The sequence below is a fragment of the Enhydra lutris genome, unplaced genomic scaffold, assembly GCF_002288905.1.
Source record: "Enhydra lutris kenyoni isolate GAN:26980312 unplaced genomic scaffold, ASM228890v2 scaffoldscaffold71, whole genome shotgun sequence".
Taxonomy (NCBI): Eukaryota; Metazoa; Chordata; class Mammalia; order Carnivora; family Mustelidae; genus Enhydra; species Enhydra lutris.
This window is the reverse complement of record NW_019154155.1, coordinates 5,336,506-5,363,448: the sequence shown is the minus strand read 5'-3', so window position 1 is coordinate 5,363,448 and position 26,943 is coordinate 5,336,506. Positions and strand designations below refer to the sequence as shown.

The window sequence follows — 26,943 nt, the reverse complement described above, 5'->3', positions numbered from 1 at the left end:
TACAGGAATATACAAACAGTTTCATCAGAATTACATGTCATGTCATGCTGTAGGGATATAAAAATGTTGATAATCAGAGATCTTAACAGTAGCAACAGAAGGAAAAAATGTGATATAAAACAGATGCCAAAATATATACAAAAAAGGAACAATCAATTTCTAAATATTTATCCCACATTTCCCCCCAATATCTTATAACAACTAAAACTACATATATAAAATGTGAGTCTCATAATAGACTACTTGGAAAAATAGTATTTTTCCCAAAGAAATATACTCACTGGGTAACAAAAAAAAAAAAACCAAGAGCAAATACACATCATACTGAGGCAGCAAAACACCCACACATTAGATTATGCAAATACCAATTCCAGATAAAGAAATAATCAGTTCATGCACAACTCTACAGATACTCATTTAAAATTCCCACAGACTAAAAACCTACTTTTATGGTGTTCAAGTGTTTCAATATTAAACATGCTTCAAACAGAATATTATCTTTGCCATACATGAAGTAACCATAATATATTTGTAAGTGTCCATGAATATAATTCACTCAATGACACCAATGTAGAAACTGAGGTTTTTAAGAAAAGAGAAAGCTGTCTGGGTATAAAGACAGTAGTTCTGCCCCTTCCATTGCTAATCAGATGTCCAGCTAAATACATCAACTAGGCAACATTTTCATCACTCACTGAGAAATTTCAAATATAGTTATCTAAAACTATAGCTTGCAAAAATTAGACCCATGTTCAAATGCTGTATTTTCATTAACGCCCAAATCATTAGAGAACATTAAAGGCTACAACAATGCTTTGGAAATCATTTTTTAAAAAGATTATTACTTAACCCCCTTTTGAAATATCTAATATTTTTGTCTCTGAAGAGCAAGGAGAGGACTACAAGTTGTTTCAGAAGAGAAGTCTACTTATTTCTGAAAAATTGCTCCAAAAATGTTCTGCAACTCCATTTGATTGATAAATAAAAGTGAAATTCAAGTCAGTCACTTAAATTTCACTTTTCTCTTCCTTTATCTGCCCCCTTGTGGAAGTGCAGAGAAAGAGTCAAAAGACACAAAACGAACAGCTAAAATGAAGTAAGCCTGGATTTTTTTTGAAGGGAGGAAAAAAAAAAAAAATCAGCCCATGAGTACTAAGAGGTTTTTTTATTTTTTTAATTTGACAGACAGAGATCACAAGTAGCCAGAGAGGCAGGCAGAGAGAGAGAAGGGAAGCAGGCTCCGCGCTGAGCAGAGAGCCCGATGCGGGGCTTGATCCCAGGACCCAGGGATCACGACCTGAGCCGAAGGCAGAGGCTTTAACCCCCTGAGCCACCCAGGCGCCCCATAAGAGTTTTCAGTGGTTAATAGTTTTTTAAATGATTCCACTTTCTCACTAGGCGCATATTTTGATCTTATGTTGTTAACACTGTCTTCTGCATTCAGAATATACCAATTGAAAACTAGTATTTTTACATGTTGTCTAAAATGAAGGCTTATTTTTTAGAGAAACAAATATCTGTGGATGGAATCATAGGATATCTAGGATTTGCTTTACAATAATCTGAGGATGGAAGAGTATAGCTTAAACAAGAACTTAGAGCTAATGAAGCTGGGTATTTTATTTTTGCACATCTTTGAAATTTTCCACAATAAAAGTTTGGGGCATTAAAAAATAAGGCTTGAGCATATGAAATAAAGTACCTAAGAGTAAGGCAAAAAATTCTATTTCATAAAAAATATTCCACTTATTTCTTCCAGCCCTATTTTCCTCAAATTTCAACATCCCATTTATATTTATTACTTACGCTCAGTACTGTGTTGAGCAGATGCATAAAGAAAAACATGACAATCTCATTCCAATTTTTTAGGGGGGTCTGCAATATCACATTAAAATGGTAACAAACTGTTATTTTGTTGGCCATCCAGATCTAACAAAATATATGTGTATAATTTTACTAAATATCTTCAACTAGAAAAATAAGAGAATTTATTAGTACTTCATATGCTTAGAAAATGTATCAATTTATTTTTAAATTAGGTAGGATATGAGACAGATTCACATAACTGTAGTAAAATGGTTCATCTCAAAACAAACCATCTATCAATTTTTTTGTTAATATAGCCATCCAGGCAGTGAGCATGCACAAGCTGTTCTCTCTGAATAAGAAAGAAGGCTGGTACCTGTAAGAGAAATCTAAAATCTAAAACCTCCAAGAACCCTACACAATTCAAGCAAAGAGGAAGAATATTGGGAGAATACTGCCAGAAGTAAAAGGAGTAATACTTGTCTTGGAAAAATGCAAAATCTCATTTCAAGAGAAGGCGATGAATCTCCTGCATCCTAACTCAGGCTGCTAGTTATACTCAACAAGGGGTTGCCAACGTTCTTCAGTGGGTGGACGGTGATAACGTCAAAGATTAGCAAGTATTACAAATGGAAACAAAATCTAAACCAATATACTTGTTTTTCTTTTCTACCCTTTTTGTATTTCGAAAAAGTGTATGCTCCATAAATTCTTGTGGATATCAAGGCTTTGTATTAAGAAAAAATGGACACACCTAATTTTAGGAGAGGGCTTTTTTCCAGATAGGAAATGAATTAATTGCAATTGCTCACCTAAACCTCATATTCAAAATAATCCTCAAATGTTTAATTTTTCTTAAATTACTATATTTATTTATTTGACACACAGAGAGCAAGAGAGACAAAGAGCAAGCACAAGCAGGGGGAACAGCAGGCAGGTGAGAAGCAGGCTCCCTGCTGAGCAGGGAGCCCGCTGTGGGGCTCGACCCAGGACTCTGGGATCATGACTGGAGCAGAAGGCAGCCACTTAACCAAATGAGCTACCCAGGCGACCAAAATCTTTAATTTTTTAAAATTCTGGTTTCACAAACCATAAGTGACTCTTAATCTCACAAAACAAACTGAGGGTTACTGGGGGGAGGGGGGTCGGAAGAGGGGGGTGGGGTTATGGACATTGGGGAGGGTATGTGCTATGGTGAGTGCTGTGAAGTGTGTAAACCTGGCGATTCACAGACCTGTACCCCTGGGGATAAAAATACAATATATGTTTATAAAAAATAATAATAATAAATTAAAAAAATTAAAATTAAAAAAAAAAATCTGGTTTCCGCTTCCCTGATCCTGGTCTGTTTTAAATATACTTCCCCTAGTGCCGGTATGCACAGCCAAATTTCCTCTAAAACCTGACAAGCATATTTTTAAAATGTTAATTCCTTAAATTTTGCTAACACCACATGGAGATCTGTGAGTTCTGTATCTGACATCTATCAGAAAATACTTCCCCCCAATTATTTTATTTTTTTAAATGATTTAATTAATTTATTTATTTATTTGACACAGAGAGAGAGAGAGAGAGAACACAAGCAGAGGGAGCAGCAGAGGATGTGGGAGCAGACTCCCCACTAAGCAGGGAGCCTGACGCAGGGCTTGATCCCAAGACCCCAGGAACATGACCTGAGCTAAAGGCAGATGCTTGACTAAGCCACACAGGCACCCTGATCCTGTAATTATCTTAAAGTTCATGTCAGTTTTTTGTTTTCCAACTCTGAACCTAGAAAAGACTTTTGTCTCTGACATGTTTGCCTTCTACTAGAAAGTTCATTTATAACACACTTCGCTCAGAGATTACCTTAATTGTTCTTTGAAGAATTAATCTGTAACACTGCAAACTTAACTACCTTCTCCTTATAAAGCAGCCCAGCACAACCACTACCATCATTTTTGCACAGTAAAAGCACACACATACTCTTGTTGATATAGTAAGATACAACCATGTAACTTAATTATAAGTAATATCTCTACTGAAAGAACATGTAACTACTCCAAAAGCATTTTAACAAAAACTTCAACATTAAAGGAGACAAAAGGAACAGTGTAATAATGAATGGAACAAATTTGTAAGAACAAAGTTATTCTGACAAGAAATACATGTTTTAGTTAGCAGACTGTGCTGTGAAACTGCTCAAGTGGTTGCCTTCCTAAGAGGCTATGGCTGGGGGCGCCTGGGTGGCTCAGTGGGTTAAGCCGCTGCCTTCGGCTCAGGTCATGATCTCAGGGTCCTGGGATCGAGTCCCGCATCGGGCTCTCTGCTCAGCAGGGAGCCTGCTTCTCCCCCCCCCCCCTCTCTCTCTGCCTGCCTCTCCATCTACTTGTGATCTCTCTCTGTCAAATAAATAAATAAAATCTTTTAAAAAAAAAAAAAAAAAAAAGAGGCTATGGCTGGTGTGGGGGGGCCCTGGGAGGCTCAATCAGTTAATAAGTGTCTGCCTTCAGCTCAGGTCATAGTTCCAGAGTCCTGGGATACAGCCCCACACTGGGCTCCCTGCTCAGCAGGGAGTCTGCTTCTCCCAATCTCCTCTGCTCTTGTTCTCTCTCTTTCTCTCTCTCTCTCTCTCTCTCTCAAATAAATAAATAAATAAATAACCAAACAAATAAAATCTTCAAAAAAGAGAGGAAAAGCTTATGAGGGTTCTTCTGTATTACCTGAAATACTGTTACTTTGAATATACAAGTATTACTTTTCAATTAAAAAAAAAAAACAGTGAGAAGCATATCACAATGTGAATAGAACAGTCATATATAGATCTGGACCAAATCCATACATTCAAAATGTAAAAAATTAGGGCAATTCAATTTTTGATTTGGTATTGCCAATTAACTATTTCTGTATGTTTGTATAAAACACCCCAAAATATCATCTCTCCCAGATAATTCAAAGTGTAAACTACTTTTAAAACAAAGCAAAAAGACCACCTCTAAAATTCAAAGTCAAGCATTTCTATTTTTTTTTTTTTAAGATTTTATTTATTTGAGAGAGAGAGGAAGAAGAGCAGAGGAGAAGGAAGATGGGCACACTGACTCCGTGATGAGCAGAGCCTGATGCAAGGTTTGCTCCCACGACCACGAGATCATGACCTGAGCTGAAACCAAGAGTTAGACACTTCACTGCCTGGGCCACCTAGGTGCTCCTAGCACTTCTATTCTTACGACATTTTAAAAATGATTTAAAGTTTTGATTTAGGTGGGAGGGATGGGTGGCTGGGTGATGGGACACTGGGGAGGGTACGTGCTATGGTGAGCGCTGTTAACTGTGTAAGACTGACGAATCACAGACCTGTACCCCAAAACAAATATATGTTAATAAAAAAAAAATTTTTTTAAGTGAAAAGTTTTCATTTATACTACTACATTAATATGCCATATCTACACATTATACTGCTTTATCTTTTTTATCCAAATGTATTATCAATGAAAGAGGAGTCTAACAACGAAGGGATTATTTACTAATTAATCATTATACATATTATACACCTATCAGGTTTTAGGAGACCTACAAGTTATAACTGGTTGATACTAGTTAAATAGCTAGCATTTACCAAAAGCGGAATCAGATTTTAAATCAAGAATTTTCTTGGCCTCTGGGTTTTTTGTTTTTTTTTAAGATTTTATTTATTTGACAGAGATCACAAGTGGCCAGAGAGGCAGGCAAAGAGAGAGAGGGGGAAGCAGGCTCCCTGCTGAGCAGAGAGCCCAATGTAGGGCTTGATCCTAGGATCCTGGGATCATGACCTGAGCCGAAGGCAGAGGCTTTAACCCACTGAGCCACCCAGGCAAACCCTTGGCCTCTGGGTTTAAACATTTATCTATAATAAATACTGCACTCAAGGAATTTATATTTTGTATCAGAAAATTCATTTGTACCCAAATGAACAAAAATTCAGTAAAACAGTCATCCAGAGCTTTGTCTTTTTAATAATCCTTTTAAAAAATCTGTCATCCCCATCTAATCTTACTTTACCTTCCCATATTTTCACCAAATTCAAAAAACACAAGTTAGCAGTATAATATTTCTGTCACTGTATCAAATATAAGCCCACTCCCTTCTTAGCAAGGGTTCCAGCAAGGGTTCCAATTCTTTGATGCAAAAACCCAAGCAGTCTTCTAAGTTCAACACTCTCTTAATCCTCTGGAAAATCAGCTACAACTAGACATAAATTCAACTGTACCTCAGAACAGTGAATAATTAACTCCATTCTCTACTGTCTGTTTCACAATGATCCTATCTAGCTCTAAAATTCTCTGCTCAGGAAAGCTCAGCAACATCTAGTAACTCTATATAAATGTACCACCTGCCCTATTTTATAACTGCATGACCAGAGAGAAACACACTAGGACAGAATCGAATGCACCCTGCTACTGACTGTCACTGGATAAATCCTACTAAGTCTTCTGTCCTGAACAAGTCTTAAGGTCTCAAACAGCAAGCAGTATTATCAGTAAGCACATATATCTTAATATGAGGGGAGAAAAGTCATCCTCAGAAATACACTGGTCCTTACAAATGCAAATGAGTTCTTATTCACCTTATCTTTAGTAAGTGTATCATTTCGTGGTAATAACTGACAGTAAAAAAACAATGAGTTACACAATAACTACAAATCATCCTCAAACGAACAGAGAGTATGAAAATTACCATAGCTTATACTTATAAATATTTTATGATATGGGAAGATAATATAGCAACAGTGAACATTTTACAAAAGTAATAAAAAGTTAAGTTTCTCCACCTTCCCATATTCTTAAGCTACTTCATTAGTAAAACCAAGTTTCAGAGGCAAAGGGAAAGCCAAGTTTTTCTTCTTAAACATTTAATCTCTGTCACTATGAATTTTTCCAACAATAAAAACTGTTATTTCTCTTTCTAGCACAACACAGAACCAATGAGCCCAGTCTCACAGATAGCATTTCGTCCAAGTAACCAAAAGTCCTCTGAAATAAAGGAGAACTGACCTCACCTGAATGTTTTCCCAAGCCTTGCCTGCAAATAGTAACAGTGGGTTTACTGGAAATCCTAATTTAGGTGAAGGCTTCTATATCTCATTACTATTTTATGATCCGGTTAGATTTCCCCAAGAGACTGAGTTGAAATTTTTTTTACTAAAACCAAATCAGATCCACAAAAATAGAATATCAAAAAAAGGCACTGTAATCAAACTAAAAAAAGAAGTATTATTAAAGTCAACATACCAAACATACCTGCCAAACATTCTTATTACAAAATGATACTGTCATTTTTGATTAGCATTGCCAAAACCCTTAAGCATTTATGGACACCAGGTGAACTCCCAGCTAAATAATCTTAGCAGCATGAACAAAACATCCAAGAAATAAAATAGTATTTTGGAATCAAATCATCTTACCTCACTAATTAAATAATACATATTTGTTAAGCATCTATTACTATATGCTAGACTGTGCAAGGTGCTAAAACAATATAGTGAACAAACACATGACCTATGCTTTCATGAGCTTCCAAATGAGTGGGTAAGTAGATTTATTCAAATGAGCTACAAATGAAAATTTACAAATGAGAAGTGAGCAAAGTGGGAGAAAATCACATATAACATACATATGAGAAAGCAGAGCAAAAGAAACCTGATCTAGGGTACCCATCTCAGGCACAATCAGGTGGTGATAGGAAAGGGGAGAAGGTGTCCAGGCAGAGAAAGTCCGTGTGAAGAGTGAAAAGGCAGAAGGAAACAGCTTGTGAGAGCAGCTCTAACAAAACAGCACAGGAAAGTTTTGAGGAAGAAGCAGAGATCAGACCATGCAGGTTCACAGAGGCTTTGTTTTTTTTTTTTTTTTTTTTAGATTTTTATTTATTTGACAGAGAGATAGATCACAAGTAGGCAGAGAGACGGGCAGAGAGAGAGGGGAAGCAGGCTCCCCACTGAGCAGAGAGCCGGATGTGGGACTCGATCCCAAGACCCTGAGATCATGCCCTGAGCCGAAGGGAGAGGCTTAACCTATTGAGCCACCCAGGCGTCCCACAGAGGCCATTTTTAAACTGGGATGATGATATGACCAGACGGTCATGGAACCAGGGACACTTTCTTTAGACAGCAGTGATCTGAAGCAGAATGAAAGCAAGTAGATTTCATCTCAGTCTCCTTCAACAAGGTGAGACTGGGACCCTAACTAGCTCACTGGGCCAAGGAGTGATTCTAACATCTACCAAATCCCAGGAGCTGTCTGTATATGTTGCTCCACCTAGGTCTGAGGTGGAGGATACTTTGATGAATTACTTTCTACACATATAAAACCTACATATAATAAGTCCTTAATAAAGATAATGGCTTGCAAATGATATCACATATACAAAAAATTTTAATCCACTAAAAATACTATTTGTGTCAGTAAATTCAGTAACATTAAATGGTAAATTCAGCAACATTACATGGTATAAGATTAACATTAAAAATGTATTTCCAGGGAACCTGGATGGCTCAGTTGGTTAAGCAACTGCCTTTGGCTCAGGTCATGATCCCGGAGTCCTGGGATCAAGTCCCACATTGGGCTCCCTACTTGGTGGGGAGTCTGCTTCTCCTTCTGACCCTCCCCCTCTCATGATTTTTCTCTCTCTCTCTCATTCTCTCTCAAATAAAAAAATCTTTAAAAAAATGTATTTCTATACACTAGCACGAATATGAAAATAATTTTAAAATCAACTCCATTTACAACTGAATTAAAAAGAATAAAACATCAGGAACAAATTTAACAAGAGAATTCCAAACCTCCTACTCTGAAAACTATAAAACATTGTGGGAAGAAATTAAAGATCTAAATAAATGGAAGGATATCCCATGTTCATGGATCAGAAAATTTAACACTATTAAACATGGCAATACTCCCCAAACTAATCTACAGATTTGACACAGTATCTATCAAAATCCCAGCTGCCTTTTCTGCAGAAATTGATAAGCTAATTCTGTTTTTCATATGGAAACACAAGGGACACAGAGAAAACAAAATAATCTTCAAAAAAAAAAAAAGAACAAAGTTGAAGGACACACACTTCCTGATTTCAAAACTTACTACAAAGCTACAATAATAATCAAGACAGTCTGGCACTGGCAAAGGAACAGACATAGAAACCAATGGAATAGAACTGAGAAGTCAAAATCACTGTCACATTTTAACTTTACACAGAATGGGGGGGTAGTGGAGACAAGACAATTCAACTGGAAAATATCTTTTTCAAACAAATGGTCTAGGAACAACAGAATATTCAACATGTAAAAAATGAAGTTGCTCTCCACCTTATACCATATACAAAAACTAACTTAAAATGATGATAGACCTAATATATGACCAACCTAACCATATGGGCTAAAAAAACCATAAAACTCAGAATAAAATATAAAATTAAATCTTTGTGGCCTTAAGAACAAGAACAAAGTGACAGTACTGACGCCAACTTACTATGATACCACAATAATCTAGACAGGGTGGTACTGGAGAGAAAAATGGACAAATCAGATCAAAGAAACAAAATAAAAGAGACCAGAAACAGACCTACATAAATGTAATCCAATAATCTTTGATTAAGGAGCAAAGGTAATACAACAGAGTAAAGACAGTCTTTCCAAAAATAGTGCCTGAACAACTGTATATCCAATGCAAAAAAAAAAAAAAAAAAAAAAAGAACCCAGACAGACTTTATACCCCTAACAAAAATTAACTCAAAATAACCACAGATCTAAATGTAAAACAAAAAACTAAAATTCCTAGAATACAGAAGAACATCTAGATGTTCTAGATGTTCCAGATGACAGATTCGACAATGATTTTTTTAGATGTAATACCAAAGCTATGACCCATGATGGAATGAACTGATAAGCTGAATTTCATTAAAATTAAAAACTTCTGCTCTGTGAAGGACAATATTAACAAAATAAGACAAACACCAGTAAAATGTATTTGCAAAAGATATTTCTGGTAAAAGACTATTATCCAAAATATACAAAGAACTCTTAAAGTTCCACAATAAGAAAACAAACAACCCAGTTAAAAAATGGGCCAAAGACCTTAACAGATACCTCACCAAAGATACACAGATGGCAGTAAGCACATGAAAAGATGCTCTACATCATTATGTCATCAGGGAAATGCAAATTAAAACAATAAGATACCTCTATACACCTACCAGATCGGCCAAAATCTGAACACTGACAACACCAAATGCTAATAAGAATATGGAGCTGAAAGAACATGCATTCACTGCCAGTGGGAATGCACAATGCCATTTTGGAGGACAGTTTGGCAGTTTCTTAAAAAACTAAACCTACTCTTACCATGTGATCTAGCAATTATACTCCTGGGTATTTACCTAAAGGAGTTGAATATTTGTGTCAACACAAAAACCTGCACACAGCTGTATAATCATAACTGCTAGAACTTAGAAGCAACAAGATGTCCTTTGGTAGGTGAATGGGTAAGTAAACCATCATCCAGACAACATAATATTATTCAGTAATAAAGAAATAAACTATCAAGCAATGAAGAGACATGGAATCTTCAATGCATATTACTAAGTGAAAGTCAGTCTGAAAAGGTCACATACTATACTATTCCAATTACATGACATTCCGGAAAAGGAGAAACTACTGAGATGGTAAGACGATCAGTGGCTGACAAGGGTTCAGGGAGAGATAGGGAACAAAAAGGATTGGTGGATACACGTTATTACACATTAGTCAAAATCCACGGAACACCAAGAGTGAACTCTAATGCAAACCATGGACTTTGAGTGATAATGATGTGTTACTTGTAGGTTCATCAATAATAACAAAAGCACAACTCTGAAGGGGATATTGATAATGGGAGACTATGCATGTGTGGGGAAAGGGAGGATACAGGAAATTTCTGTACCTTCTGCTCAATAGTCCTATGAATCTAAAATTGCTCTAAAAAAGTCTGTTTTAAAAAAATCTTTCTGACCTTGGGTCATGCAAAACAATCTTATAAATATATCAGAAGCACAAAAAAACAAAAGAAAAGAAATTAAAAATTTCTATGTTTCATAGGCCATTATCAGTAAAGTAAAAAGACAACTCAGATAATGGCAGAAAATATTTGAAAATCATTTATCTGACAAGGGATTTGTTTTATATATTTATAATATATACATGACTCTTACAACCCAAAAATTTTAAAAAGACAACTCAATTTAAAAACCGACAAGGAAGGGGTGCCTGGGTAGCTAAGTCAGTTCAGCCTCTGTCCTCGACTCGGATCATGATCTCAGGGTCCTGGGATCAAGCCCTATGTCGGGCTCCTTGCTCAGTGGGAGTCTGCTTCTCCTCCTTCCACCCTTCTCCCCCACCCCACTTGCGCTCTTTCACGCACTCTCTCTCTCACTTAAATACTTTTTTAAAAAATTAAAATAATAACAATAAATAAATAAAAATGGACAAGGAACCTCAACAGTCATTTCTCTAAAGAAGATACAAAAATGGTCAGTAACCACATAAAATGATGCTCAACAGCATTTACCATTAGGGTAAGGCAAATCTAAGTCACAATGAGATACCACTTTGTATGAAACAGGATGGTTTATAAACAACAAGAAGAAAACCCAGGTAAGTGTTGGTGAGAATGCAAACAAAATGGCATACTTGTATATTACAATGTTAATCGAAAATATTGCAGGTACTGTGGAAAACAATCTGACAGTTCCTCAAAATGTTAAATATATAGTTACCATATTGACCCAGCAATCCATTCCTACAGATAAACCCAAGAAAAATGGGAACACAAATCCACAAGTACGGAAAAACTTGTACAAAGATGTTCACAGCAGCATTTTTCTATACTGAAAATTGGTTTTAAAAAAATGGAAAGAACCAATGTACCCGGTTGGCTAAGTTGGTTAAGCATCTACCTTGGGCTTGGGTCATGATCCTGGGGCCCGGAGATCAAGCCCCTCCATCAGGCTCCCAGCTCAGCAGGGAGTCCTTTTCTCCCTCCCTCCCCCCTGCTCATGCTCTCTCTCTCTCTCTCTCTCATGATCCCTATCAAATGAAAAAATGAAATCTTAAATAAATAAATAAATAAATGGAAAGAACTCAAATGACCACCAACTGATCAGATGAACTGAGAAATAAAACATGGTATTATCCACACAGTAGAATATTACTTGGCAACAAAAGGAATGGAATGTCACTACATGCTACATGAATAAACCTCAAGAACATGCCACATAAAAGTGACCAAAAAAAACAAAAAACAAAAAAACCCACATACTGCATGATTCCATTTAAATAAAACATCCAGGGGTGCCTGGGTGGCTCAGTGGGTTAAAGCCTCTGCCTTCGGCTTAGGTCATGATCCCAGAGTTCTGGGATGGAGCCCCACATAGGGCTCTCTGCTCAGCAGGGAGCCTGCTTCCGCCTCTTTCTCTGCCTGCCTCTCTGCCTACTTGTGATCTCTGTCAAATAAATAAATAAAATCTTTAAAAAAAAAAAATCCAGAATAGAAAAATCTATAGAGATAGAAAGTGGGTTAGTAGTTGCCATTGAAATGGGGTGGAGGTGGGGGGAAGTGGAGGTGGTAATGTTAAAAGGTATGGGGTTTCTTTTGGGATGATAAATATTCCTTAAAATCAATGGTGGTAATGGTTGTACAACTCTTGAGTAAACTTTAAGCAAAAAATTTAATTCTACATTTTAAATGTGTGACTTGTGGGGCGCCCAGGTGGCTCAGTCAGTTAAGTATCGGACTCTTGATCTCGACTCAGGTCATGATCTCAGGGTTGTGAGACTGAGCCCGCATTAGGCTCCAGGCTAGGCATGGAGGCTTCCTGAGATCTTCTCTCCCTACCCTCTCTCTTTCTAAAAAAAATAAATAAATAAATATGTGGCTTGTATGGTTTGTGAATTATATCGCACTGCCTTTAAAAATATCATAGTATTTCTTAATTCAAAGTTTATACTATGTCAACATGTATCTGTTGTTTATCAATGTCAAACATAAGTTTTTGAACATGAATCCTCAATTAAGAACACAGCCGTTTTAATGAAAAGATATAATGCATCAAGCAGACATTTTAGATGACTTAAAATGTTAAGTAAAATCAAAGTCTTCCATATAGGATGATTCCCCACTTCCTCCTTCTTTGTGAAGGAAAACTGATGTATAGTGAGGAATATTTACTACCCTAAGTGGATTAAAAAATAGAAAACCAAATATTAAAAATTCAAAAGATACAGTAAGTGAAGTTTACCCCAATTAGATTACATTTCCATTACTTTTATGGAGTTCAATGCTACACATTTAGGTGTGGATATATGTTTTGGTGGTTAGGTCAGAGAACTTTCAGACTATCAAGCCCTCTTTTGTATTCTATTCCAGTATGTTGGTTGCTTACCCATCCTACTATAGGGCTAGGCTAGTCAACCAACACTGATGTGAACAGAGAGAAAAGGTGTCATTCCCTCTTTCATGGAACTTAAAAATCCAACCTAGGCTGAGGTGTGGGGCCACAATATTAATAACTAATCACTGTCTGATCTATCACAAGAACTGTCTAGGGTGGGCAGTTGTATAATTTTTATATATAAAGATCATGCTACCAGCCTACTGTCAGTAGAACAATGATTTTGCATTAATGGTAACACATTTGCACACTTTTCCCTAGTCCAAATAATGACCAAAATCTGTTAAAGACAACCAACCCGGGTAGGAAGTACAGTTCTACCCATGGCAAAAGCAAAGTTGCTTTAACCGATAAAAAGATTAAATCTACATAGTCTTAATGCTGTCTGATATGAACAAAAGAATTCTGCTATCAAAATTAAAATGTATAGAATGGCCTTCAAGAATTCACATTAGATATTAATAAACCAAAACTCTCCACATAATTGTAATTTCTTGAGTATTCACTATTCACTTAAAACTAATACATGGGAAAAACAAGTACTTTAGTGGGCAACTCTTTTACCATCTTCCCATCAACATCATTTTGCAAACAATATAATCTTAAACTCCATGCTTCCAGAGTACATCCCAGGACTACCTTGTAAGTAGTGGCATTCGTTAAGAATTTATTGGGGTGCCTGGGTGGCTCAGCCGTTAAGCATCTGCCTTCAGCTCAGGTCATGATCCCAGGGTCCTGGGATCAAGCCCCGCATCGGGCTCCCTGCTCAGCGGGAAGCCCGCTTCTCCCTCTCACACTCCCCTTGCTTGGGCTCCCTCTCTATATCTCTCTCTGTCAAATAAATAAATAAAATTAAAAAAAAAAAAAAAAAGAATTTATTGAACTGATAACCCAGCTAGTTCATGGAATTTAGAACTCAATGGATATATTTCTTTATAAATACATAATTTTAAAGGAAATTTTCTAGTGAGAAATACAGCATTTAAAATAATTAAGTCAGGTCTGCCCAACAAACACCTACATAAATGATGTAACTTACTGAGCCAAAGGGGCACCAAAGGACACTGCTCCTGGAATGTAAGGTTCAACTTTTAAGTTGCCTATGGCCTGAAATTACTAAGCAATTACGATAAATTAAGTTTAAAAATGCAGAAGTTAAGGTTCCTCTTGGGGAGACTTTTTTCTAATGCTCATTCCATTACTCCCTTGCTCCTGCATGGTTTTAAACTATAAAAAGTAGTGAGTGAAAAATCTGTGGGGTTAGAAAGAGAAAATAAAACTGCACAGCCTTGCTCTGACAGTAGCAAACAACTTAGTGGCCCAGACCTTCCCCTGTTTGCTCTCTAATCACGTGCAGGCTGATATCAGAAAAGCAGTTGCTTTCTGAGAAAGTTAACTTTCTCCTATAGCCAAAAGCTCTACTGGCTATCATGGTTCTACGTAACTACATTTATGTATAATGGGGTAATAACAGGATGTCGCAGGCAAGAAAACAGATAAAAGAACTACCAAGTTTGTAAGTTCAACTACTAAGTATTTTTCAAAATATTATAGTATAGGTTAACATGTAATTCAGGAGAATCAATTATGACCTAGGACTGAGGGACAATTCTCAACATAACCTTCCCTTCCAACAGCCTGAAGTCAGAAATTCTTCTTGCTGATTCTCCTAGATATGTTCCTTGTAAAACAGAAATGCCCCTGGAAGGATAATACATAAACTACTTCATACACTGATTAATGACTTTACAGACTGACCGTTTTTTTTTAAGAGTTTATTTCTTTATTTACTTGAAAGACAGAGATCACAAGTAGGCAGAGAGGCAGTCAGAGAGTGGAGGGGGAAGCTGGCTCCCCGATGAGCAGGGAGCCCAATGCGGGACTCGATCCCAGGACCCTGAGATCATAACCTAAGCTGAAGGCAGAGGCTTTAACCCACTGAGCCACCCAGGCACCCAATACCTACACTTTCTACCTCAATTACCAATCACTAGTCAATCACTGAAATGGCTTTTGGGCAATACCCCACCCACCTGGTACTCAAATAAACACATCTCCACATGACTATCTGTGCCCTGACACCCAATCTACATCTTCCTTATCAGTAACAGAGCATGTCTACAAACTTTATTTTTTGAAACACTGATCTATCTTTGCTTCTCAGACTCCTGTACCTAGCTATTCCCTCTGCTTGTCTGAACTGCCCTGCTCAATCTCTTTTGCTTCTTCCTGTTTCTTACTATTGCTGTGGTACCCAAAGATTCTACTATCGATCGACTCTGCTTCTCTTTGAATGATAGTTTTCATTCCCTTTAATGGTCCCATAAAGGAGTATCTCCCAAGACTTTATCTTTTTTTTTTTAAGATTTTATTTATTTATTTGACAGACAGAGATCACAAGTAGGCAGAGAGGCAGGCAGAGAGAGAGGGGGAAGCAGGCTCCCTGCTGAGCAGAGAGCCCGATGCGGGGCTCGATCCCAGTACCCTGGGACCATGAGCTAAGCCGAAGGCAGAGGCTTAACCCACTGAGCCAACCAGGCGCCCCCCCCAAGACTATATCTTTATCATTAATCTCCCTCTATAACATTCTATGACAGTAGGCAGTCAACCTGTATGGCAAGATTTCTACCCTTGGCATGACTGGTATTTCTAAAGCCTTGAGACTTAATTCACATACTACATAATTTACTCATTGATGATACAATTCAATGGTTTTTTAGTATATTCAGAGTTATGCAACCCCATCACCATGATATAATTTTAGAACATTCTCATCATCCAGAAAGAAGCCCCATCCATTTATGCCATCACTTCCTGTTTCCTTCCAACCGTCCCAGCCCTAGATAACCACTAATCTTCGTTTCCATAGGTCTGCCTACTCTGGAATTGCACATGTGGTTTTTTGTGAATGATTTCCTTCATTTAAGATGTATGATGTTTCCAAGCTGTATCCATGCTGCTGCAGGTATCAGTATCGGCATTCCTTTTTTGTTGTTAAACAGTAGTCTATAATGTGGGTAAACCACATGTATCCATTCATCAGTTGATGGCTACTTGGCTACTATCCATTCATCAGTTGATGGCTACCTCTACTTTTTGCCTATTATAAATAATACTGCTAAGTACATTCACATAAATGTTTTTGTGTGCATCACTACTGATCACATTTTGAGCACAATAACTGCTTCCTGTGGGAGCTGTCCTGTGCATTGCAGATGTCTAGCAGTAACCCTGGCCTCTGCCCACCAGGTGCCAGTAATACTCTCCTAGAAGTGATAACCAAATACATCTCCAGGCACTGCCAAATGTTCCAAGTGTGCAAAATCACCCCAACTAAGAGCCACTGCTGTAGAGTTGTGATTTCTTCAGTGAAACTCTATGTATGTACATTAATCTTGACTTAAGATCATTGCAAAATAAATTACTGTATACTCTTAAATATGAATAAATATCTAAATATTCAATTAGTGTATTCTTTTCATTAATACCTCTCTGAATATCCTAGCTCCACTGCTGAGTTAGCCTCAACTGGCTTTCAAGATAACATTTTTATAGTCAAAATTTACATACTTCTCTGTAAGAAATTTCCAAAAGCTTCAGCAGCCGACTATACAAAATTTCCTTCCAGGCAATCTAATACATATTTTGGTCTACAATCATTTCCTTTATCAACAAATATCTATGTAAATACAAATTTGGAGGTTGAGCATGCATATTTAACCTTACAGATTCATATGAATAATTTCTCCTATCAATCCTTTTGGCATTCCAAGTTAAAAACTCATGTTAGGGCAATTAAGTTACATATTAATAGATATAGTAATCATTCACCACCATGACATATCTCAGGTACTTCCTACTCCCCCAGACTCTTTTATCTTTCTAATCAATGTTAAGTTATCTGTTGGGATACCTGGATATCCACACGCAAAAGAATTAAGCCTGATCACTTTCTCATATCATACATAAAACTTAATTCAAAATGGATGAAAGTCTTCAATATGAAGAGTCTGTATGTAAGAAGCCAGTCTTAGAAGAAGACACAGGCATAAATCTTCATGACCTTGGATTGGGCTATGAGATATAACAATAAAAGAAAAAATAAATAAACTGGACGAGATCAAAATTCAAAACTTGTGTTTCAAAGGATATCGTAAAAAGTAAAATACAGCTTGGAGAAATGGAGGAGATATTTGAACATCATGTATCTGTTAAGGGACCTGTATCCAGAATATATAAAGAACTATTACAATTCAAATTTAAACATACAAATAAACCAATTAAAAAATAGACAAGGAATTCAACAGGCATTTTTTCCAAAGTAGATACACAAATGGCCCACAATCACATAAAAAGATGTTTAATACATTAACCATCAGGGTAATGCAAATCAAAATCACAATGAAATACCACTTCATATGAAATAGGATAGCTATGAACAGACAAATAACAAGTGTTGACCAGGATGTGGAGAAATTGGAAACCTCACATAATGTCGGTGGGAATGTGAAATTGTACAGCCACTTTAGCAAACAGCTTGGCAACTCCTCAAAAGATTAAACAGAGGGGCGCCTCGGTGGCTCAGTGGGTTAAGCCTCTGCCTTCAGCTCAGGTCATGATCTCAGGGTCCTGGGATCGAGCCACGCATCGGGCTCTCTGCTCAACAGGGAGCCTGCTTCCCCCCTCTTTTCTGCCTGCCTCTCTGCCTACTTGTGATCTGTTTGTCAAATAAATAAATAAAATCTTAAAAAAAAAAAGATTAAACACAGAGTTTCCATATGATCCAGCAATTCTACCCCCCAGGTATATCCCAGAGAAATGAAAATATAAGTCCAAACATGAACTTATAATGAATGTTCATAGCAGCAGCATTATTCATAATAACCAAAAAGCTGAAACAACCCAACTATCAATCAACTGATCCGTGATTACATAGAAATGTGGTATATTCTTACAACAGAAAATTATGCTTATGTAGAAACAGAAAGAAATAAAAAGAAAAATAAAGGGACAAAATGTTCTCAACTGGTGAATCTTGGTATTAGGACACATGGCCAATTCTTTGAATTACTCTTGCAGTATCTCTGTATGTTTAGAATTACATCAAAATAAAAAAACGCAGAAGAGAAAAGCACATTACAAAAAATTAAGAATAGAGACTGATATTGGCAATTTTACATAGCCTCATTTAACATGATTCCATTCTAAATGATAGAATATATTTGATACAAAATACACACTTTACAAGGTCTACTAGCTATTCTTCTACCTTCAAAGATAAATCATTTTTTAAAAAGCCAACCATTTTATATTAACTAAGTTAAATTTGATCTGTAGGTCCTCTTCAAGGTACAAAGCTAAATAATTATCCAGTTCCCTTCCCAATGATTAAACAGATTACCAAGGAATTGCCAAGATTAGAAATTATATCAGAATTGGGTTCCTTGAAACTGATCCCTTAATTAGCACTAAAAGTGTAGCTTAGTTTTAACTCCATTGCCATGCTCTTTCTCCTACATTTAAAGCTAATCCACTTACAGGAAGGGATACTGGACTAGAGTTCAAGTGGCCAACAAATGGCTACTATGCAAACATCTCTGATCAGATATGAATTTATCTGTAAGTCATGAAGTAGAATATCTGAAGGTCAAGATCAAAACCTACTTTTCTTTAAACAAGGAATTATTTCCTTTGGGAACACTGTAGTTGTGCTTATTATTTTCAGATGACAAGTTTTCCAAAGCTTTATCTAAATACTTTATGAAAATATTTTATGTGTGTATCTTTAGACAAACTTTGTTTCCAAACTACCACAGCACTGTTTCCCTTTACAAAACAGTCACTCTTCAGCCAACTACTTTTCCCCCTAAAACAGAGATTTTAAAATTGGCTCCAATATATGCAGTGTAACTTTTGTTGATTTTCCCTACATATATAATTAATGTTTTGATAGCTCCATATGGCCTGCTACTTTTTAAATCTGTCTCAAAGTTTTTCAACATCTTTCTTTTTACTAACAAAAACTGGAGCAAAAATTATATTGCAACACTCATAGGGGAAATTTTTTAAAAATCAAACGTAAGAAAATATGTGCCTTTTAACAACCAAAAAGAATATACTGAAGATATAAAATTAATAATGAGTAGAAAGATGATTAGAGAACACGGATAAAAGCAGAAAGTGATTAACATCCCTGTACGCTCTGCCCCACAGAGCAGTTCACCATGTCTACCTTGAGGACAGAAAACTGGAGAACTCAAGGTCTGAGTCAGAGACTCAATACCCTATACAGCATTTCAGTTAGTTTTCTACAGAAGTGTATTAACTTGAAAATAGAAGATAATGTTGTACCTAACCCCACTCAGCCCCTTTAAAATCCCACAATTTTACCAGCCAAAAAGAGTAGGTAATTTCTAGTATATGAATGTAGCAACTGTTGGCTCTGTTGGAATAAAGATGAGTCTCATCTTAAATTTCTGGTATGGCCGAATATATATTTCCTATATGCTTGTCATCTGTCTTTTTCTCCTTAATAGATTCCCTAAACCCCATACTCATGCCCCTAAGAAAAGACTGATTAAAGACACGTAGAAGTTAAATTTCTTATATATTAGGTCAAGAAAAAGGAGCATAACACAGACAGCTGATGAGCTTCTTCATTTAAATAAACTATTAAAAGCTCAATAAATAGTAGCTAACTCCTGAGTGATTTAAGTGTATTGCTACATTCAATTCACTCAGCAATCCATATCCCCATTTAATATCTGGAAAAACCAAGTCTCAGTGATGTTAAGTAATTTGCTTAACATCAACTAAGAACTGAACCTAGATTTGTCTGATTCAATTATGATAAAGATGAAGAGACACCAGCTATTACTGCTTTCAATCTATCAATAGGCAGCAAATGTTCTAGAAAGCAAATCATAAACCTTAAACTCAGAAAGACAAATTTTTCAACTTCAATAACTGATTTTTTAAAAAGCACACACATACCTACAACATAACCCATTTAAACTTATTTTGTATTATTCATAACTATCTAGAAATAAAAGTTTAATATTTTTACATTAAAAAAGGTCTTCACAGAATAAACATACCACTACCTTAATATTTACATCTGCATCCATAAAGATCAAATTAGAGAATGCCAATTTAGTCTTAAGGAAAGTCAGCCAAAAAAATCCAATGTAATCACATGTTAGATGGAGGAAATGATTCAGTTTCTTGACAAAAATTTGCTTCCCACCTTCCTTTTCCTTCCTAAGGAACACTGCTATTCCTTAGTTAGCAATAACACCCTTATCCACTAAATGCTTCCATTTATTTGACTCTCTTCTACAAAGTTATAAATGAAATTTAAAAACCTCTAAGTAGTCCACTGCATTGTGTATTGGAAAATGAAAAAAAAATTAATTCCATTTCTAAAAAAGCTCATTTTTTTCAACAACATGCTTTACAAACCTGCAGAGATGAAGTGCTTTTAGCCAAAATTAAGTCATCTATGAAAAGTACCACAAATAAATTCTTCAGTTGTTAAAAGGATATAATTTGGAGGAAGAAAGTTCCAGCTCAAGACTTGATTGGCGAGTGCAAGGTAACGCTGAAATACCGAAGACATCTGAGCATTGAGGTTTTCCCGCCTGCTGAACTCCTGAAGAACTTCAACCGTTAACATGAAGATCTGACGAAGGTCTTCTTCCTATAATAAATAAAGCACATGTATTTTTCAATCAAAAGCTTATTCAAAATGTATACCATTTAAGAACCATAAAATGAAATAAACAAAAACCTTAAAATTTTCAAGGAAAAACATTACCTTTTTAAGAACATTTTCCATTTTTAGGCCTGCTCATAATTTGTATCACAAGTATGCTTTCAAGTAACACCCGTTTGAATGCATCTACTATAATATAAATGCTACTCCATAAAGAAGCTCAGTCTTTGACAACTACTAGAGAGCTGGATGGGTCAGTTGCTTTAGTGCAGAGCCCTCGGATTTAAGCCAATGCCTTCACATAACTTTACTTCAGAGCCAAACAATACATATGAGACAAAGAGCCCACACCATCTGCAATAACATTTTAAATACATGGCCCTCATTGGCATTCTGCCAGGCCTATTTTAAGGCCAGCAAAGTCCTAACAATTGAATTAGTTACATCTAAATGCAATAAGAACAAAATAAATAATCTAAGGATCTTTGGAGTGGTATTTCCTTTTTGTTTAAAAACTAGAATTAAACAAGAAATCTAAAATTGTCAACTATGTTTGCCAAATCTTTATCCTATCTTATCTTTATCCTTTACTAAATGCTATGAAATCACAACACAAATCTTCAAGTACAGGCCACCATTCAATTAGATAAAATAAATATTCTCACTCCATTAGGAACAGATGGTAAAATGTTAACAATCTAATAAAACATAAAAATACCAGTACCTGAAAAACTCTTTTGCAGTTACCATGGAATTCCATACTGAGTCCAATGTTGCTAGTTTTACTTGAACTTGAGAATTCACTCAATAGTGCAGTTAGAATAGAACAGGCCAGAGTTTGCTGTAATTATTTGGTAAGAAACAACCGTAAGGCATGTTTTTTTTCCAATGCTTTGTTCCAATATAGTATTTGTTCAGAGAACATTTTCTATCTTTAGATCTTCCATTATATCTCTAGATCTTCTATTATATCTTTCGATCTTACACCTACTAGTCAGAAAACTAGTTATGACAAAGTAAAAATTAGCTCTCTTTTGTAAGTACCCTAGTAATTATAAATAGTACTTCCCCAATTTCAGCTATACAAATCCATCCACGACTTAACTCAGGACATACATCTATTCAATCATAGAGAGCAAATTACACCTCAAGATAACCAAAGTTAAATGTATTATTTCATTTACCTCACACAACAATCCATATCCCCATTTTACATTTGAACAAGTGAGATTTGGAGAGGATAAGTAATTAAGGCCAGCTGAGATCTGAATTCAGGTCTGTCTGAGTCTATGTTCTCATGTTTGTAAAGCAAAACAGATTTTACAGCATCCAAAACATTAACGAGGTAATTCTCAGAAGTTTTTTAAATTGAAAATGAAGATGTTCCCTTTTTTGTTTTGTTTTTGCAAAAATTTAGGCCATCACAAGAAGTGTAATATTTGGTTGGAGGAAACAATGGTGGACCAGGGTGCTGGAAGGGCTAGCTTCTGAGAACTTTTGGTCTCTCAGAAGTTTCTCAAAGTATTTATCCCCTATAGTAGAACAACATGGTCAAATTCTAAAAACTCTTTTTGTGACTTGGACTAAACATTAGAGTTCTTTGGTAAGAGTTTTATTCCTTTGTACGCTAAACAAGTTTCTAGTGATTTTTTTTTTAATTTAATTTTTTACAGCGTTCCAAAATTCATTGTTTATGCACGACACCCAGTGCTCCGTGCAATACGTGCTCTCCATAATACCCACCACCAGGCTCACCCAACCCCCCACCCTCCCTCCCCTCCAAAACCCTCAGTTTGTTTCTCAGAGTCCACAGTCTCTCTTGATTTGTCTCCCCCTCCGATTTCCCCCCACTCACTTCTCCTCTCCATCTCCCAATGTCTTCCGTGTTATTCCTTATGCTCCACAAGTAAGTGAAACCATGTGATAACTGACTCTCTACTTGATTTATTTCACTCAGCATAATCTCTTCTAGTCCAACAGGCTCCTAACATCAACTTACTGTTTTTACTCATAAACTATTTAGGGTCAAGGTAACAAGGATGGAGAGGATACAAATTATTTTGGCAAGTTTTCAGGGGTTAAGCAGAAATATGCACACTACCTCTGAACAACCGAAAGATTAAAGTCAAGATGATACTATTTATGCAAGCTTATACAACAGCTGAACACAGTCATACCCACCCACCAACTGCAACATCTTTGTTCAGAAATGCTTCTGATGTCAGTACCTTGACCTTACAGATGCTTATCTTGGCAAATCTGAGCAAATATACATAAAATTAAATTCCTAAAGAATGGCATGAGGTGATATTTGCTGAAGCTCAATGGTGGTTACATGGATGACCAATATACTACATGTCTAATTTTGCAGATGTCTGAAACCTTCTTCTAAAAACTGTAAAAAAGAATTAAATTCATATTTGTCTCTTAATCTCAATTAAAATAAGCATGATTGTATAACTACTATTTATGGATGGCACCACCAACCCATCCATTCAAGCAGTTTCTTAGACTTTGCCACACCAGGAAGCCCTAACAATAAAGAATACATGCAAATTCCTTCAGGAATCTGGGGGTACAGACCAAGCTGCCTTCAACAATGGTAAAAGTACTCTTAATATGCCTGGTTTAAACACACACATACACACACAAACACACACGTGCACACTCACTCTTTTTAATTTTACTTTAAAATACATTTAATATAAAAATGTCCCCAAATCATCAAGAGAATTGTGTAAGCTTAACTGCCCCAGGCACATGGAGAAAGAAACCTGGTCTGAAAAACGAAGCACTAAAAACCTCTCATAGAAAAAACAGTCTGTTACATACTCAATTCATTTTACATATTAACAGACTCTTGGTAACTCACTAGTACAATCCCATCATTTTTTTTTCCAGTTAAGAAAATCGTATTTTAAAAAATAGGTTTCTTTTAAAATGGTTAAATAATTAAAATGCAAGGAACCAAAGCCTCACAGATACATTTAAATAACACTGGGACCAACTATCAACATAGTTTTTAATATACCTAGGCTTTAGTAGAGAAAGTAGGTATTAAGTTCAAATTAATAAAATTCAAAGCAAAAAGTTAGCACACAGAAATCTAAGACAACAAGATCCTCTGATTCTGTAAACATTTTATAGCATCCTATATTTTATGTCTTTTAACCTTGGTTTTTTCTCTCATCCTTTCTAAATAAGACTTCAGTGAATAGAACATTATGAACGCAGAAGCCCTCATTAAACACAAATTTATCATTCTTAAATTATTATCTATAAAAGTATACACAAGTAATTTATAAATTCCCAAACTATTAATGTCAACCTCTATTCACCACAAAATGGCTTATTTTTAAAATGATTTCCACATTCAAATTCTCAGTAACGCAACTCTAATTAATGAAACAACCTGTACTCACAATGAAGCTTTATTTTTATGTGAAATAAACATTTCTTAAGAGTACATGCATGTGTCTGAAGTCAAGATATGAAAAAATGAGTGAAGAAGAGAGGTAAAACAATGAAAGCTGAAGACTTTATGAAGCTAATGTTACCTGGAAAAAGGAAGGAATTTTTATCATTTTTTAAAGTAGGTGCCACGCTCAGCATGGAGCCCAACTAGGAGCCTGAACCCATGACCCTGAGGCCAAGACCTGAGCTGAGATCAGGAGTCAGATGCTTAACCAACTGAGCCACCCAGGTGCCCCAAAGAGAATTTTTTAAAAATAAAAGTCTCCTTTAACTACAAACATCACCAGATAAACAAGGAGCCACAGGGGGATAGGATGGCTTCATAAGCAGAAATAAAGATTATCTCTCCAAAAGAGCAAACTTTCATGTTACTGAAGTAAATTTCACCCATAAAGGAAAGTGCATTTTTTTTTTTTAAAGGTTGGGTTTTTTTGTTCGTTTGTTTGTTTTGAGAGAGAGCGAGCATGAAAAGAGAGCACAAGCGGGGTGGGGAAGGGGAGCAGAGGGAGAGGCAGAAGCAGACTCCCTGCTGAGCAGGGAGCCCAACACAGGGCACTGGGCTTAATCCCAGGACCCTAGGATCATGACCTGAGCGAAAGGCAGACACTGAGCCACCCAGGCGCCCCAGAAAATTACATTCTTAACAAATGATAATTAAAAACAAAACAGAGTCTTATAGACTCAATTCTCTTAACATAATATTGTTTTTAACTTCTTCCTATAAAAATACTGTATCTTAATCTTAGAAAAACTACAAAGTACAGAAAAGCACAAAGAAAAACTGCTCACAATCCTACCATAGAGAGGTTACTACTCTGAACATCTGTTCAGTTTTCTAATTTTTTCATTCATAGGCATACATCATTTATATATCATTACTATCACCTGTATGTATTGTTTTGTATTCCTTTTTCCACTTTATACTTATGAAATAAAAAGACAAAATTTTTTAAAGTAAGTTCTTTTCAAATTACTAATAAAAGATGTAAGAAATACATAAAAATGTATTATGCAGCATGGTTACAAGTATTATCAGAAACCAAATATTCTGGTGTTAACCTACCTAAAATTACCAGTTTCCAAAGAACTAAAATTCAGTAAGATAGTCTCATCATTAAAAGATATCAGTTTAATTGCTCCTTAATTTGGAAGCCCTGTAAGGATTTGAGATTAACATTATAAACATGCAATATTCCACACCACTAGGGTTCAAAGATGCCAGATTAATAAAAATTCCTCAAGAACAATGAATAATTAAGCACTGATTGTAGTGCAAGAAGGCAAAGCACTTCTATACATTATCAAAACAATTATTTTTCCCTATTCACAGCTCACATTATCACATTGTGTCCAGGACTCATTTCCTAACATGATTGCTCATTTTCGGTATTTGATTATCAATTTAATCTCATTAAAATCAAGTTACCTTCACAGCAGCTGCAGTGCACTGTTATGAAGATAACTAGGGAAGCAAGCCAAATGTGATATCCTATGGGAAAAAGAGGACAACTCCTTCTCAGGACAAAGAAAGAGGAAAGCAGGGGAAAAGCATAAAATCTGCCTCTGAGAGATCACGAGTTTTTGCTTTTCTTACACATGTAGAAGATTCCTGTCTGCCTGTTTCAGACTTTCAGGTCTCAATGGTCATCCCAGGGGTATTACCTCTTAACCTCACTCTAATGACCAGTACTTTCAAGTGCCGCCTCTCCGCCCTTTGTCACAGTCAGGGCTAGATATTATTTCTGTACCAGAGATAGGGACTCTGATATTTAAGAGGGTCAGAAACAAAAGCTGTTGTAAATAATTTAAAGTGGTGAATTTCAATGAAAACAGATCAAAGTGAACTGATTAGTATAAGACTGTCAAACTAAAATTAGCAGTGATTAGACCAGTATAAAATATCACTTGTACAAATATTAGCAGCATGAGGTTAACACAGTAGTGTCTCATTTATCCAAGATCATAGAGAATTAAGTTAGTATCTTATGCAGCCAACAAACATTTTTAATGAGACTTCCTTCACATAAATTTTTTCAAATGAATTATTTCTAAGGCAATTATTATAAGATGTTGTAATAAAGAGAATACTTGGAATCTACTAAAACATATGATGCTTTACATCCTTTGACCAAGTGACACCAGACTCAATGCTTTTTGATTTATGTTTGCCCCAGTTTTTCTCCAGCATCCTTTGTTGGTGTCTTATCACTCATTGCTGCTGGCAATTTGACTAGCACTAACACGTAGTCTTAAACTGATCATTTTTGTTTTCAGCAAGTTAAAAACCAAATAATAAAATTTTTAAAAACTATGTCTAAAATAAACTCTAAATTAAAATACTCTATGGGACTCTTTAGGGAGTCTAGTACAAGGATCTTCCTGTTTTGACAAAGAAATCAGAAAATCTGATTTAAAAAAAATCTTTTAAAAAAAAGATCTTTTTTTTTAAAGACAAAGAAATCAGAAAATCTGATTTTAAAAAAATCTTTTAAAAAAATCTTTTTTTTTTAAGA

General features: G+C 35.9%; 1 protein-coding gene across 2 annotated transcripts in view; it reads right to left on the bottom strand.

Annotated features, from left to right (window-relative positions):
* The window catches only part of LOC111159909 (exportin 4), a 123,416-nt gene that overhangs the window by 50,753 nt on the left and 45,720 nt on the right, over positions 1-26,943 (bottom strand). For both annotated transcript variants that reach the window (XM_022522587.1, XM_022522588.1), the window contains exons 5-6: positions 21,681-21,797; positions 20,788-20,941 (exon numbers count right to left, since the gene is read on the bottom strand). In XM_022522587.1, the coding sequence (XP_022378295.1) occupies positions 20,788-20,941; positions 21,681-21,797 (271 nt within the window). The remainder of the gene's footprint in view (positions 1-20,787; positions 20,942-21,680; positions 21,798-26,943) is intronic.